The sequence below is a fragment of the Thunnus thynnus genome, chromosome 6, assembly GCF_963924715.1.
Source record: "Thunnus thynnus chromosome 6, fThuThy2.1, whole genome shotgun sequence".
NCBI classification, from domain to species: domain Eukaryota; kingdom Metazoa; phylum Chordata; class Actinopteri; order Scombriformes; family Scombridae; genus Thunnus; species Thunnus thynnus.
This window is the reverse complement of record NC_089522.1, coordinates 16,913,897-16,929,444: the sequence shown is the minus strand read 5'-3', so window position 1 is coordinate 16,929,444 and position 15,548 is coordinate 16,913,897. Positions and strand designations below refer to the sequence as shown.

Genomic DNA, 15,548 nt, shown 5'->3' with positions numbered 1-15,548 from the left:
GACAGGGTGGATGAGATATTTTTGTAATGTGATTAATGCTAATGCAACAAGGAAAGTGGGATCATGAGGTATGCTGCCAAACATAACTACAGTTACCATCAAAGTGTATATTTTTACAAAAAGTCAGGATAATTGCTTTTTCTTCCAAGAAAATGCTGCACCTCAGAAACAGTGAAGATGGGAACAAAACATATTACAGAGGAACAGAAAATTAATAATATTCATCTAATTTCAAACATTTAAACAATGTGACCTCACATTTAAAACATGCATTTTTGTCAAGCAGAAAAGGTCATATCACTTGACATTTTTTTGTCCATAGAAAGGTGTTGATATCCTGTTTGTTGTTGCTTTTAAGCCAATTGAATACACATTGGATTGCATGAATGGCACAGCTGTATGCTGCTGTGTGCCACTCAGGTATTCCCATTTTCATTGTTTAAATTTATAAAGAGCTGTCTGTGTTATGATGGAACAGAAGGGTTTCGTCTAGTTCGGGGTTAACACTTCATATCCTTTTCCATTCAATGCATTGTTCCTTTTACCACTGATTAATATCTTGTTTAAACAGCCCGCAGACACACCACGCCGTTGGTATGTTCATAAATCCTCTGGAGCTGATCAACACAATGGCCCACATTCCTGAAATTTAAAGGAAGTTCCTTATATCACTGCATCTCCTCTCCAACAGAGACACAGAAATTCTAGGAATATGATCCTGGAACAAAAACAACTCTCTACATGCATGTCTGTTTATTTCATCTAGTTTAAAATATTAGCGAGATTGGGACACATCACACTTTGGAGGGTGTCCATCCAGCGCTTTACCTCTGCAACGCATCCCTGGACCTCTCACCTACACCCTGTTTGACTCCAGTTACATCTTTAGCAATGTTTTCTCTTTCATGGAATAACAATAGCATGGGCTAAACTTAGCTCAATATTAGCCCTTGTTTTCTTTTTTAAATTTAGACTAAATCAACAATGGTCATTAGAAAGAGGTAATTGGGGTTAAATCATTTGACCTGTCTCCAGCATTGTCGCAGTATGTGGGATTACTAAACACCCCCTACTAATTGTGGCTTCCTCTGGGTGGATGAGGTGACACGGCATATAAAAATGATTTCATCTTCATAACATTAAAGCTCTGCTAATTAATATTTTTATATTAACAATGAATCAAATAACTACATGTAACGCAACAGAGGTCTCTTGCTGTGATTAACTCAAAGTTATAATCCAACTCTTCAACTCTACAGAGCTTGTTGGCCCCTTTTAACTTGTTTTTTTTGCTTCAAACTGACTGTATGCTTCAGTCATGGCACTTTCATCATCAATCCCATCTCCAGCAGCAGCAGTAGGCCTTTGTTTTTGGCAAAAAAGCTAAGATGAACTGACTGTACGCTACCCGCAGCTCCAAACAGCAGAAAGACAAAGTTAGAGAGCAGCTAGTAAAGAAAGTCCAACATCTTGCAAGTTATTTTCCTCTGGAGTTGGTGGAAAACAGAACTAAAAGGAGAGCGAATATCGGACTTAAATTCATCAAGTGGCCAGAAAAACAACTCTTAATGAATGTCAGTGTTGCCCTATGTCTGCTGTATTTGTAAATAGGTAACTGTTTGCTAAAAAGTTAGCTATTATAACTATAATGTCAGCTTTAACATAAAAAATGAAAGTTAAACATTTTACCTTTTATGCATTAGAGCTTTTAAACTATATTGTTATTGTATTTATCAGTTTTCTTTATACTCAGACTCAGAAAACATTGATTGGCTGTGCACAAGTTGACAATGCCATCAAAATGCATTGTATTCTTGCTTTCATGTTAGTTGGCTGGATGGTCGATTGCATAAAACAACTTCACAAATGCATTGCTAGATACTTTGTCATTGCTGCTGTTGATTGAATATGCGGTACATTTGAATATTGCAGCATTAAACTTTCTGTCCATATAACTAGACCCATTCAAGTCAATATCCATGGGTGTTGTCCTGTGCAACAATGGAATAGGGTGGCATTGCCTGCACTTCATCACGTAGCCTTATGGGATGACATGTCATTCATGTGATGGGAGAAGTTCATTCACAAGGCCAAAAACTAGGCTTACACAAGAAATAAATTCTCCATTTCCTTTGTTTTATAATCACCAGCATCAGTCTGAAATTCACTGGATACTTCTGCATCATACTCACTCATGGAAACTACTTTCAAAGTGATCTTTTCTATTTTGATTACATCCAATGGTTAGGTTTCCAAGCTCCTTTGTAAAAAATATGTTATGGCCTGTAACATGCACAGATCCTATTTTATCAGTTTTATCTTGTATTTATCCCAAACTTCCTTGTATCCGCTCCTGTCTGACAAAGAACATCTCAATCATCACACACAATCTCTGATCAGTCAAGGTGTGGTTTGATCCATGAACCAGGTTGCCATGTGTGATTGAGTTTCACAGAGGTCTCATGGGTAGCAGACTCTTTCCTTGTGGCTACACAGTTTAAACACCCACCCATTACAGACATCCATCCTTCTCGGAAATGAAGTCCTCGTGAGCAGACATGGTTTGAGGTTACACCTCAGCTCCACCAACAATACTACTTTGATCTCTTTAGGCGTTTCACAGTGCTATACATTGTATGCACTTTAATTGTGCCTCCTCTGAGCTTGTACCTCCCGCGTTGATCTCTGGAGGCAGGACATATGGGAGGATCGACTGTGCAGTGCAAAGGATGTTGTGTGTGTGAGTGTGTGCGTGTGTTTGGAGGGAGGGGTTATGAGTGTGAGACAGGCAGATTGTTGGCCTGACTTTTTACTTTCTGTTGAAAAAAACACACACACACAAAAAAAACAAAACACTTTTAGCAGTAGGACCCAGAGGATTTAGTACAGCCAAAAAGGACGAGCTCACCTTTATGTGGTCTAAGGAAAGACAAAGATGTGAAAAAGTTGGCCAACACCGTGACAAAAAAGGTTCAGCTTTGAGCCATGTCATTGGCTAAGAAGAGTCTGACAGGAAAATACAAGGGCTCTTGAGGTCAGGGCAGAGTCTGCTATATATGTAATGCAATAGTCAACACCTTTGCTGACTCTGAGACAGCGCTTGAGTGGTGAACTATCATCTCCACACGGACAACATGAGCGCCTCTGTGGCTGTGTACAGGAATATCTACACGGAGGACCGCTTCAAACAGGCCTACGGCTCCGAGGATAACACAAGTGGAAGTTTGCGGCTCCGGGAGAAGCTCGCCGGGAGGTGCAGGTGTTCAAGGCGAGCCTGCCTTCACCTGTTGAGGGAGAGAGTGCCCATTTTCAGCTGGCTGCCGAGATACAGGCTAAAGAAATGGATTTTAGGAGATACTATAGCGGGATTGACAGTTGGTATTCTTCACATTCCGCAAGGTGCGTAAACATTGGCCTATTATCAGGATAAAAGTACAGCTAATTACTCGCAGCCAGGTAGAAAAAAGGGAAAGGAAAGTTTGTTTTCACTGACATCATTTGTTTACCTTAATTATAGGTAATTAGAATTATGTCATTTAAGCTTCAGTTTAGTTTTATTTTAATAATAATAACACCCTAATAATAATAACATATGTTATCAAAATCTGAGCAAGTATTGCAGGGTTAAGATTAGTTACTTTTTTCTTTTTTCTTTTTCTCTTTTTTTTTTTTTTTTTTTTTAAAAAAAAAAGGAGAATTACAACAGCTGTAGGGCAAAACTGTCGAAATTTACATTGTCTATCTGTTGTTGTCAGTCACTTTTATTATTGCTTATTATATTTTTGCACTCAGTTAACTTTGCATGCTCCAGCCTCAGACAATATTTTATATTCATAGATTACGTTTCAGAGATTAACAGATTATAAAAGCATGTTTTTTTTTTGACAAGTTGTCTTTCTGAATGTTCTTCCCTAAACAGGCATGGCCTTTGCTTTACTCACATCTGTAGCACCAATATTTGGCCTTTACACCTCCTTCTTCCCGGTGGTTCTCTATATGATTTTTGGCACAGGTCGCCATGTGTCCACAGGTAAGACTCTATATGTATTATATTTATACAATAGCATGACAGCAAATATCATTTCAGTCAACAGGGGTGATGGTTTTTCCAGTTGGACAATACTATAAAAGGTAACATTATTTCATGCATGCATCTTGAGCTGAATGTCAAGTGTTATCCAGGTTTATTATGTTTACCACTGTTACTGAGAGGATGGGTCCTCTCTCAGGTACATTTGCTGTGGTGAGTCTGATGACTGGCACTGTGGTGGAGCAGCTGGTCCCCACTCCTCTGGAGATGAACTCGAGTTCCCCTCAAGCGGCTGAGTTTGAGGCCCAGAGGATTGGCGTGGCCTCAGCTGTAGCACTCCTCTCAGGAATTATTATGGTAAGTCAGAGGCACAAAGTCTATGGATTAATCAAAAAGTCACAAAAATAAATAATAATATAGCAGAGTCAAGAGTATCAGTGTTGAATCCCTAAAACAAATGATAATGTTATTAATCTCTTGTGCTCCAGCTCTGTATGTTTGGTCTTCAGCTGGGCTTCCTCTCCACCTATCTGTCAGAGCCAATTGTTAAGGCTTTCACCAGTGCTGCTGCCTTCCATGTTACCATCTCACAGCTGCAAAGCTTGCTGGGACTGCGGCTCCCTCGTCACACTGGGACCTTCTCCCTCTTCAAGGTAAGCAGTGCTTCATGATGAGATCTTGATGCTCTAATTCAACGTGTTATTGTTTGAGCAAAGAGCATTTAGGGCCAATGCATGTCACTTTGGTGATGTTTGCCCCGCCGCTCACTGACTTGTGTGTTCAGACTTTAGCGTCAGTGATGGAGAACCTGCCTCAAACCAACACGGCGGAGCTGCTGATCTCCTTGGTGTGTTTGGCTGTCCTGGTGCCAGTTAAGGAGATTAACATGCGTTTCCGGCAGCGCCTGCGGACACCTATCCCTGTGGAGATCCTCATGGTGAGTCAGCTGGATTTACACATGCTCAGTGTATTTAATTTTTACAATGTAATTAACAGGTTATAAGCCCTGATTATTTGCTTCAATCCCCAGGTGATTATTGTCACAGGTGTGACCTATGCCTCCTCCCTGGACACCATGTATGACATTAAGATAGTTGGCCACATCCCAGCTGGGTAATTTTTTAGATTTGGAAAAAAAAAACTCAAAACACAGATGAGCTCAGTAGCTTCCAGTAGTTTGACTTTTGACCCTCCTATCCTCAGATTCCCAAAGCCACAGATGCCCGCCTTGCACACTTTTCCTGAGATTGCGGGAGACACAGTAGCCATAACATTTGTTGGTTATGCAGTGTCCGTCTCGCTGGCAATGATCTACGCTGATAAACATGGCTATTCCATACATCCAAACCAGGTAAAGCCCTGAAGTGCCACAACTGCTTGGTGAAATGTTTGATCCTCACCAGTCTGTTAACTATTTGTGTTGAATCTGTGTTTGATTTCAGGAGCTGCTGGCTCATGGTATCTCCAATACGGTGTCGTCCTTTTTCACCTGCTTCCCAAGCTCAGCCACTCTAGCCACCACTAACATACTGGAGAGTGCCGGTGGATACACGCAGGTAGTAAACATCTTCAGTTTTGTTACACTCAGTAGCCACTGGTAGGCTCTTTGCATCAAGGTAACAGGGATTCAAATATAAACAAAACGGTCACATCGCCAATAAAATTAAAACACCTTATTGGATATTGGCATCCCTCCAAAACTGACTTAAAGGTCTTTTAATTGAAGGTCAAAGACTAACAACAACATTTAAGTTATTATGTTAACTGGTGCTTTTAACAGCAGCAAAACATGTAGTATGTTGAATTATAATCAGTAGACAAATACAAATTCTGATTTTGCATCTATAACTCATCGTTTAGTTGTGAATGTATTTTAAATTTATGTGGCCAAAATGGCTGATGTGCTAGCTGTCAGTCATATATGAACCCTGGACATCAGGAGCACCGTGACAATGTAATAAACACTATAATCCAATCAAATGCTGGTGATATGCCTTAAAATGTAGGAGTGCATTTAGATCTGTTTAATAACATAGGATTAGCATGCAAGTTGAATATCCATATTTTCAATGCAGAAGTTGCTACTAATAAGAAGCAAAGCTTATGTGTAACATTGGGACGTCCAGTAAGGGATGTGTGTGTGTGTTTTCCTGCAGCTCTCCGGTTTGTTCACTAGTTTGGTTGTTCTGATTGTCCTGCTGTTGATTGGACCACTGTTCTACTTCCTACCCAAGGTTTGTTCATACATGTGTATCTATATTAACATTGGAAGGGGGAGAGACAGAGAGGGAGAGAGAAAGTCCACTCACCTCATCCTTTACCTCTCTCCTCAGGCAGTACTGGCGTGCATCAATGTCACCAGCCTCAGGCAGATGTTCCTGCAGTTCCAGGACTTACCTGAACTGTGGAGAATCAGCAAGATTGACTTTGTAAGAACATTCAAAGGCATATGAATGTATTCTGCAATGTGATCCCCATGCATAAAAAAACCCCACAAGAGAACAGAATGAAGATGGTTAATTAGCTCCCTAGTTGCCATTAGGTCAACAACTGATCCCTAAAGCACAGCTAATTATTATACTGCTCAGGCTGTGGTCAGCTCCAAAAACTGTGCTCTATTCACAGTAAAACATGATGTGCAACACTTTTCATATGTAACTTGCAGTCAAATTGCCAGGCAACCAAAGGAAACTGGACTTCATTCTTGTGATTATTTGTAACACAACTGTTTGCTGGTAATTTGGCTGGAGTTTTGGGAGTTTGCACAGTTTTCCATGAAGTCTGTATCAGCTACAGTGTTGTTGCCTGCAGACAGATTGATGATACATGTATCTTTAAACAATAACTGCTCTGTCACAGTTGCAACATCATTTGAAATAATCACTATTCCAGGCAATGAGAATCAGCTATTAATCAGGCAATAGGATCATGAGTATGCTAGTAGAGCACAGGTAGCTCATCAGATAAACTGCCCTCTTCCTCCACTTTTACACTGATTACTTGGCTGGAATCAACAATAATTTTCACTGACATGCTTCCATTGTTAACTGTTACATCCTGACATGGAAATAAGTTATTGTGCCCATGTCTTTGTGTAGATGGTTTGGGTGGTGACCTGGCTGTCTGTAGTGGTACTCAACGTGGACCTTGGCCTAGCCATCGGGGTGGTTTTCTCAATGATGACCGTCATTTGTCGCACGCAAAGGTACATTTTTCAATCCATCTGCAAAAATACTATTGTGCAATGCAGCTTGTGCTCTTGCCAAGTGCTCTATTGTAAGAAACACCACACTGTACAAAGTTTTAAAATGTTAGATGAACTGAGAACATCACACAAGTAAGCAAAAGCTATGTAAAAGTATAGTTATAAGAATAATAAAGACCCATAATCAACAAAATTAATCTTATAACTGACATGTACGTCAAGAGAGTTATATCTGCATTAGAGCTCTGAGCTGAAATTAATCACTTGATACCTGTGAGGCAATGTAGATCATGTATCATCATGTATGTGTTACTTCAATTAAAATTGATGACCCATGGATCAACAGGGCTGGTTGTTCAGTGCTTGGCCGGGCCAGCAACACAGAAATTTACAGACCTCTGGAGAACCACAGCAAGGTGAGAGGATACCCTACTGTTTTATATTTGTATTTTTTCTTTTTAATATGTGCAAATAAGCAATCTCTTTCAGGAGTATTTTTTCCATTTATTATCCCAAAAACTAGTGATAATCATAATCTTAAAGATGATAAAGCAGGAACATCCTAGAAAGAAGTTGAATCCTGTATTTCTTCCAGTGCTATGAGGTGCCAGGAGTGAAGATCCTGACTTACAACGGGCCTATTTACTATGGCAACCGTAGCTTCTTCAGGGAGGAGATGAGCAGGCTGTTGGGCCTGACGCCAGAGAAGATCCGCAGCCGGGAGAAGGCCAGGAAAGCCCTGGAGAAACGGGAGAGAGAGGCCACCGTCAACACTGTGGTACGACTACTGCAACCACTGAATGAGCTGAGTCTAAAAATATACTGTTCTCACTGCAAAATCCTGTTTCTTACTGTATGTCTTGTTTTTTTTTCTCCCTCCATCGTTCTTCAGGAAAGAGGCATTGCAAACACATCGTTTTCTTCAGAAAACGAGTTCTTCAAATCTGGTAAGTAATGAGAACTTTTTGGTGGCCCTGAGTGGATCATATTGAATATGCATATAGTTCCAAAAACTGAAAACTATTTATTGCCATTTCAAATAAGATCATCCACAGCAGCTATTTAGCCATCACAAACAAAATTTTTAACACTACATATTTTTAAATTATTCTATTGACATTATATTATATTCTTTTGCTGTAGATAGTTTCAAGGAATTTCTTGTTTTTCTCTGCAGAAACATCTGAGAATGATGTCCAGGTAGTGTTAATCAATTGCAGCAGTGTCATATTTGTCGATGTTGCTGGAGCAAGACTATTTACACAGGTTAGTCTGCTAAAGCAAGATATTATGGTTCAAATTTCACATTATGGGGCTCTCTCCATGTCAAGGTGCATCATAGCAATGTGATTGATTGCGTTTGGCTTTTTGCAGATGTGTATTGAATGCCAGAAAGTTGGAGTTCATGTATATTTGGCAAACTGCAATGGTAAGTGCCTGTGTATTATTTTCTTCATAAAGGTTTTCTCTGATATATCCTTTGATTGTACTACTTTATGGGAAATCAATTTTAGAGTTTTTTATTTTTATTTTTAGAAGGATGATTATAAAAATGAACTTGAATACAGTGTATACTGATCAATGTTTTCCATCTCCTTAGAGAGTGTCTTAAAAATCCTCACATCAAGTGGTCTAATGAACTACATGAACCCTCAACATATTTTCGTCACTGTTCATGATGCCGTGACATATATCCAACAGCAGAGGGTAAGCTAAAGAGCAGATATGTTCACAAATATACTGATTTCTAATTACTTAGATTGTTGTAAACAAATGGTGACACTGCTGTTGTGTGCCACAGGAAAAATGTCCAGAGAACACCACGACTGTTTGGGTATGAGGCAGATGGACAATGGCGAGTTGTGCTCCTATCAACCGAGTGTCTGGGACTAAAATAGCAGAGGGTATTAGGACTTCTACATTTATTTCATTAGTGGAGACTATGTCTCTCTGCTGTATATGAGCACTCCAGCATTTGGTCCAGTGTGTACTGTATACCAGTGTTTCAGAGAAGCAGTAGCCTGTTGTAGCACTATGTCATGAATTACAATAATTATCACATTACAGTGTTACCAGTTTTCCTGTAGATATATTGGACTCACCCCTGGCACACTTTAATCTGATACTAGTAAATAGTCATAAATTCAGAGGAGTTTAAATCATGCAGATATACTGTAAGTACTCCACAACAGACAATGTTATTACATATTTAGTGTAATAAAAAAATATCTAATGTGTTATGGCTATAAAACTTTGTATAGTTATGACTTATTTTTGTTTAATAAATGTTCTGTTTTTCATTGTCATATATGCTGGAATATTAGCATGGTAATATTTATTTAGTTTCTGTTTGTTGTCTGCAATACAGAGATAAATACACTGTAAAGTGCACTGAATGGTTTGTTGAAATATTTATATTTTTTGAAATATGTGCTTGAATATGCAACTGTGTACAGTAAATGCCATCCCATTCTGCCTTAAAATGTTCTGTCTTTTAACTCCAGAGGGACTGCACAAAATATTTTATGAATGATTTTTGTATTTGTCAGCAACTGTGCCATCCAGTGGCTTTTTTTTTTCTTTTTGGACAATAAATATATCTCCATAAACAGAACGTGGAGTCTCCTTTTTACTAAATTTACTTGATGCCGAACAAATTTAAGAGATATAGATTTCTGCACCAGTACTTGGGTGTCTATAGTGTTTAAGTGTGATTACAGTTTAGGGGGAAACACAGTTTGGAATGTGAAGCATGCCCCCTTGTCAGATCTTGAGAGGAGAAGAAGAGCAGTCTTTGTATTTGGTGGGTACTGACCAGTGTGTGTGTGTGTCTTCTCAGATATGATGAAAAGTCTCTGACAAATACAGGATTTAAATGACGAAGGCAAAAGAAATTCTTTCCACAGCATCCAGCAAAGAGTAAAATGGATAAAGTGTGACCAGGCTGTATATGACAAGTCCTTGGTCCAGTTCTGCAGAATGCTGTCTCCCCCCCAACATGCATCAAGCAATATTAATGCCAATTAATGTGTATTTTCATAAGAGAAATCCTCAAACTTTGCAATAAACAGGCTGCATTTTTGGCAACTTTTGGTAATTCTTTATTTTACAGGTCCTTTAAAGTTATACTAATTTCCTGTAAATGTTTGGAGTAAGTTGCAGGTGTGACAGCTTAATTTTTGGATATCTTACAGAAAGGGTGGTGCAATTTGGTACAAATAAAAAGAAAAACTGTTAAAAAAAAAAAAAAAAGTGTTCATTTGGTTCAGTTAGTAAGTGCCCACTTGTTGTATTTGGGTTCATATGTAGTTGTTAATTTCTAAAAATTCTTAATAAATTATTCTTATCAATTCTCTAACTGAAAGAAAAACTTAGTTTTCAGTATGTAGATTTGCCTGTCAAACTATATATTAGCATATTAGATTCTTCATTAAAAACTCTATAATGAGCACATTTTCCCTATATACTACCAAATTACATAACCCTTTCAAAGAAATGTCCTTAGAATTACTAGTTATAAAGCTGCTACTTTCAGGAAATTATTGAAAAAAATCCCTGGAAATTACTGTAGTAGAAAAGTAAGGGATCCATAAAATAAAGTGTTCCTGAAATTCTTGATTATTTGCTAGCTCATTAGATAAATGATGATGAATGGTAGGAATTTTTGCAAAACCAACTAAACTTAACATTTTTTTTTTGTTTTTTGTTCTTATAATTTGCACCAAATTACACCACCCTTTTTGTAAAATGTCCTAAAAATTAACTGTTCAATGTCTGCAAATTACTCAACTAAAATAAAACGTCACCAAACTTTTTCTATTTTCAACAGAAAGGAAGCGATTGCACATTGTAACACCAGAGTAACAAACCCTTCTGTTATGAGGTGTTTAAGGTGTTACCAGAGCTTATAAATGCCAGTAATTAACCAGAGTGATGTCTTACCTTGCCACCATGCTGCCCTCTGCTGTCCAACAGCTAAAGGTTTCTCCTCATCACAATCCTGTTACCTTGACCTGATAAAACTATGTGTAGTGTGAGTTCAAAACCAGGACAGAAAAGAAAAAAAAAACTAATTATTTCCTTGCTTGATGTTGGATAGCCAAGTTATTAATTTTTTTGCAGTGCATATTTCAAAGAGGCCTCTAGACACTGTACCCTTTGGGTTTTCCCTTTAAAGCTCAAGGAGTATTTCACTAATTGGCAGGAAGTAGTCCACTTCAATTAGAACATGGTACACAAGGCTCTGGCCAACTGTTTACTAAGCCAGATTCTACAGGCAGACCTACTAACACGCACATGCACACACACACGCACGCGCACACACACACACACACACACACACACACACACACAGGCCTACATTCAAAAAGTAACCCTGCAAACTACTCCAGGAAGGTCAGTGCTTTAAAACCTTTGATTTACCTGTGAAAAAGTGCTAACAGGTAACATTACAGCACATGTACAGCATGTACTTACAGTTATGTTGGTTGAACCACACATAATGAAAAAAAAAAAGAATTAATTTTCATTTCATGGTAATTGTCAGTAACACTGACTTATTTCCTGCACCAAGAAAAAATAAACAAAACAGTGGATTACAGTGGAATTATAATTACAAAAGGATAAAACATTGTGTAATTAATAGTAATTATAATTTATGGAAATTTGTACAGAAGCAGCAAAATGGAAAATACAGACCACTCCAGTCAAGACTGTTCATATTTAGTATGAGATGATGATACAACAACAACAACAACAACAATAATAATAATAATAATAATAATAATAATAATATAATGCAAGTCTTGGTGATTATTAATCCCCTTAAACATACACATTTTGTTGTTGTCAGCATGACAATAATAATTTTAGGTTCTTCATGACAAAGCAGAGGACCATTCAATTTGTGTGGCATTTTTGTGATTGTTTGTTTCCATCTTGTGGTGAAATGTTGGAATGGCAATCTCTTAGCAGGTTCATTATTCTGAACAGTGGAGGAAGAAGCATTCAGATCCTTTACAAAAGTATTAATATAGCAATGTAAAAATACTCAATTACAAGTAAAAGTCCTGCATGAAAATCTTACTTAAGTAAAAGAACAGAAGTAAGCAAATGTACTTAAAGTATTAAAGTAGTGTTTGGTCCCTCTGAGTGATATATTATTAGGGCCTGAGCCCCAAAGGGGCGAAGACCCTCTTGTATCTGTTCTGTTTCTTTCTTTCTTTCTTTATTATCTCGCCACTTCAGACCTAAATTTGACCCCTCAGTGACTTTCAATATGCTGTTTCTCACTCTCTCACACTTCCTGCTTGTTTCTATTCACAACCAGTGTGGTCATCTTATTCATTGTGTTTACATAAAAAGGATTTTTTTGCTTGTTTGTTTGTCAGAGGCTGAATTATGTTCTTCGCTTTCCAGCACATTCACACACATCCATGTGTTACTCAAGCATGTTTCATTGAAATTACCTCCCCATGACTGTAATAAGAGAAGTAAGATCAATGGATGCAACACCCTGGCAGTCTGAAAAATGACAAGAAGGATTTGTACTTATTAAGATTATACAAATCAAAGATACAATAAGTCTTCTCTTGGTGGAAAATGATGAAGAGGAAATCTTCAAACAAATATAGTAATAATGTTTATAAAGATTACTGCTTTGCTTCTTCTGTTTCTCTAGTTTTTCTTTTTTGTGTCTGAGTCTCTCAGAGCTTTGCAGAGGATGTTGTCAGGTATGACTCTGACCAACTAAACCACTAAATCACAGAGGAAATAAGAGCATGTTTGAGAAGAACTAGTCCTGCGCAGAGTACTGGGAAGTACGTGACAATACATGCATGTTGTCACATATTCAGTTTTCAGAGTGAGGAAACTGCCAGGTACAATTGATACATGTTAGAGAAGTTTGAGACACCTTTTTTTTTTTAGATGAATCATGAATCAAAGCAAGGTGGAGTTTAGAAAATTAGCTCCGCATTAGGAGGAGTTATGAGAGGTATATAATTTAATGTTTTATGATTTTGTATTAGGTTCTTTATCCCGGGATCAGGGCCTCGGTTTGCTTTGTATTGCTCTTTATGCAGAGTAAACCTATTCACATTGAACTCTACCAGCTTCCAGTGTATTTCTTTGAGTCTTTCTCTTATAAGTTTTGAGTTTAATGCTAAGTTGTGGGTGACTTGAAGATTTATTGGCCCATTTGAAGATTTTCCCAAACACTCCTTTTTAACCAAAAGATAATGTGCAGCATCCACACACACATGAATTAATATCTCTATGTCCACTGGATTAAAATGGGGGCTCTGCCTTTTATTTACCTGTTGCCATGGTGACTCGTAGTATCGGAGCTCCATTGATGATGGCTTTTTTCATTCATCACGCACACGCTTAACTCAGAGTGAACATACTCAGAGTTGATTGAACTGGCTCTGATCAGCTGTTCTGAAACCAAAAACTCTGAGTTTCCCATCTCAGGGTTCATCAACTCAGAATTCAGGGTTAGACTCTGAACTTGCTTTCTGCAACAGGCCATTGATCCAGTTCAGTACAACTTGCACAAATTGTGTAAATTCCCCACAAATGGTGCAAGACATTAAACTATGTTTAATTTGTCACCAATTAAAATTAAATAAAATAGTCAGAAGTAGGCTTGAGTAGAGTTTGTCTTGGCCACATATAGAGGAACTTTCAACAGCATCCCTGTCATTCACAAACCCCTCGCCACCAATCTCAATCAATCAATCAATCAATTTTTATTTATATAGCGCCATATCACAACAGAAGTCATCTCAAGGCACTTTTCACATAGAGCAGGTCAAGACCGTACTCTTTAATATACAGAGACCCAACAATTCCCCCATGAGCAAGCACTTGGCGACAGCGGTAAGGAAAAACTCCCCTTTAACGGGTAGAAACCTCAAGCAGACTCCGGCTCTTGGTGGGCGGCCATCTGCTTTGACCGGTTGGATCTACAATATTACAGAAGCAGTGTCATCGAAACTGTGAGGCAAAGTCAGCTAATGGCTATTACTGTGTGACCTCAGTAAGGACTGATTCCTCAAAACCAGTCAAAGCATCTGTCAACATGTCAGCAAGAATTACTGAACTTTAACAAACCCACACACAGATTGCACAATCATGGGCAAAAACAGGCCATGAGACCAGTTGAAAAATAATTGACTTAGCACCAGTGGTGGGTAGACTACTTAAAATCTTTACTCAATTAAAAGTTCAATTACCCCCATAAAAAATGTTAGGTGGAGCAGAGCAGGTGGACCCAAATGCAGGAGACTGCAGGCTGAAGAAACTTCTTCATTTTAGGCTCATGTAGGCAAAACAAAGCAGGCAGATAAGATCAAAACAGAGCGGAGGGCTATTGCACAAAAGAAGAATTCAGAAATCCAAGATAATTGAAAAAGTGAGGCTTGACCTTGTCTAATCAGTGCATCCAGGCTTAATCTGTTGCACATTTGCCAAGCCAGGATGAGGGGGTGCGACTATGTCAAGCCAGGTGTGAGTAATTCGGATAAGTGCGCATTCACGGCTTTCTTAAACAGACCACAAGGGGGGGTGGCCCATGGTGTTATGTAGACTGTCTTACTTTGGCTTGCCTTACAGCATCTGGCAACACACTCTCTCTTCTGGAGCCACCAGACGATAATCTGAGAATTATTCATTAAAAGTGTAGGCTTGACACATCCTGTCAATACAAGTCCTATTGGATATGACAGGGGGAAGGCACTTCTGTGTCACTGGACTCCAGAAGGCTTGAGGTATCATGTCAATCTTGTGGAAATACTTCATACATATGTGGAAATACGTCAGTGATGTGGTGCTCATAAAAAAATATCACACTTGTAACAGGACCCAGATGCTGTACAGCCAGATAGCCAGCCTGGCAATATAGTGAGTATTGCCTAAAGGAAATCCACATTATGCACAATTCCTGCTGTGCTAATTGATAGGTGTTTTACAGAATTCACAAACTGTCAGATGTCTATACACCAAACACCTAAAGAGACAAATAGAGCTGGCAGATGTGAAGATTAAAGTCCACAAGAAAAAACTGCAGGATATGGACCTTGACATGGAAATCAAACGAAAGACACTGAAGAAACTGGACCTGGAAATCCTGAAACTAGAAATGGAAGTGATTTCAATGCACACTGTAAGCATGACTGTGACATAATCTATTAATCATTGTTGTTCTCTCTCCCAAGCTCCAAGCTGACAAGTGATGACTGCAAAATAAAAAGGTCAAAACACATTGTGGTGTCCTCCCAGTTTCATGAATGTACAGTACTTTATATAGTT

General features: G+C 38.5%; 1 protein-coding gene and 1 long non-coding RNA gene across 2 annotated transcripts; one reads left to right on the top strand and one right to left on the bottom strand.

The window, feature by feature from the left end:
- The first annotated feature begins 2,882 nt into the window (after positions 1 to 2,882).
- On the top strand, positions 2,883 to 9,849 carry slc26a10 (solute carrier family 26 member 10). Its single transcript, XM_067592206.1, has 18 exons — positions 2,883 to 3,399; positions 3,920 to 4,030; positions 4,230 to 4,387; positions 4,519 to 4,683; positions 4,815 to 4,967; positions 5,061 to 5,143; positions 5,234 to 5,381; positions 5,473 to 5,586; positions 6,187 to 6,264; positions 6,364 to 6,459; positions 7,129 to 7,235; positions 7,582 to 7,651; positions 7,831 to 8,013; positions 8,128 to 8,182; positions 8,413 to 8,501; positions 8,610 to 8,664; positions 8,836 to 8,942; positions 9,037 to 9,849. Exons 1-18 carry the CDS (start codon positions 3,135 to 3,137, stop codon positions 9,073 to 9,075), a joined length of 2,076 nt encoding a protein of 691 aa, XP_067448307.1. The 5' UTR covers positions 2,883 to 3,134; the 3' UTR covers positions 9,076 to 9,849.
- LOC137184477 (uncharacterized) lies at positions 7,885 to 14,698 on the bottom strand. The gene is made up of 3 exons (XR_010928664.1): positions 14,474 to 14,698; positions 11,178 to 11,257; positions 7,885 to 7,974 (listed from the first exon to the last, which is right to left on the bottom strand). It is a non-coding gene; the product is annotated as an uncharacterized lncRNA (long non-coding RNA).
- Positions 14,699 to 15,548: the final 850 nt, after the last annotated feature.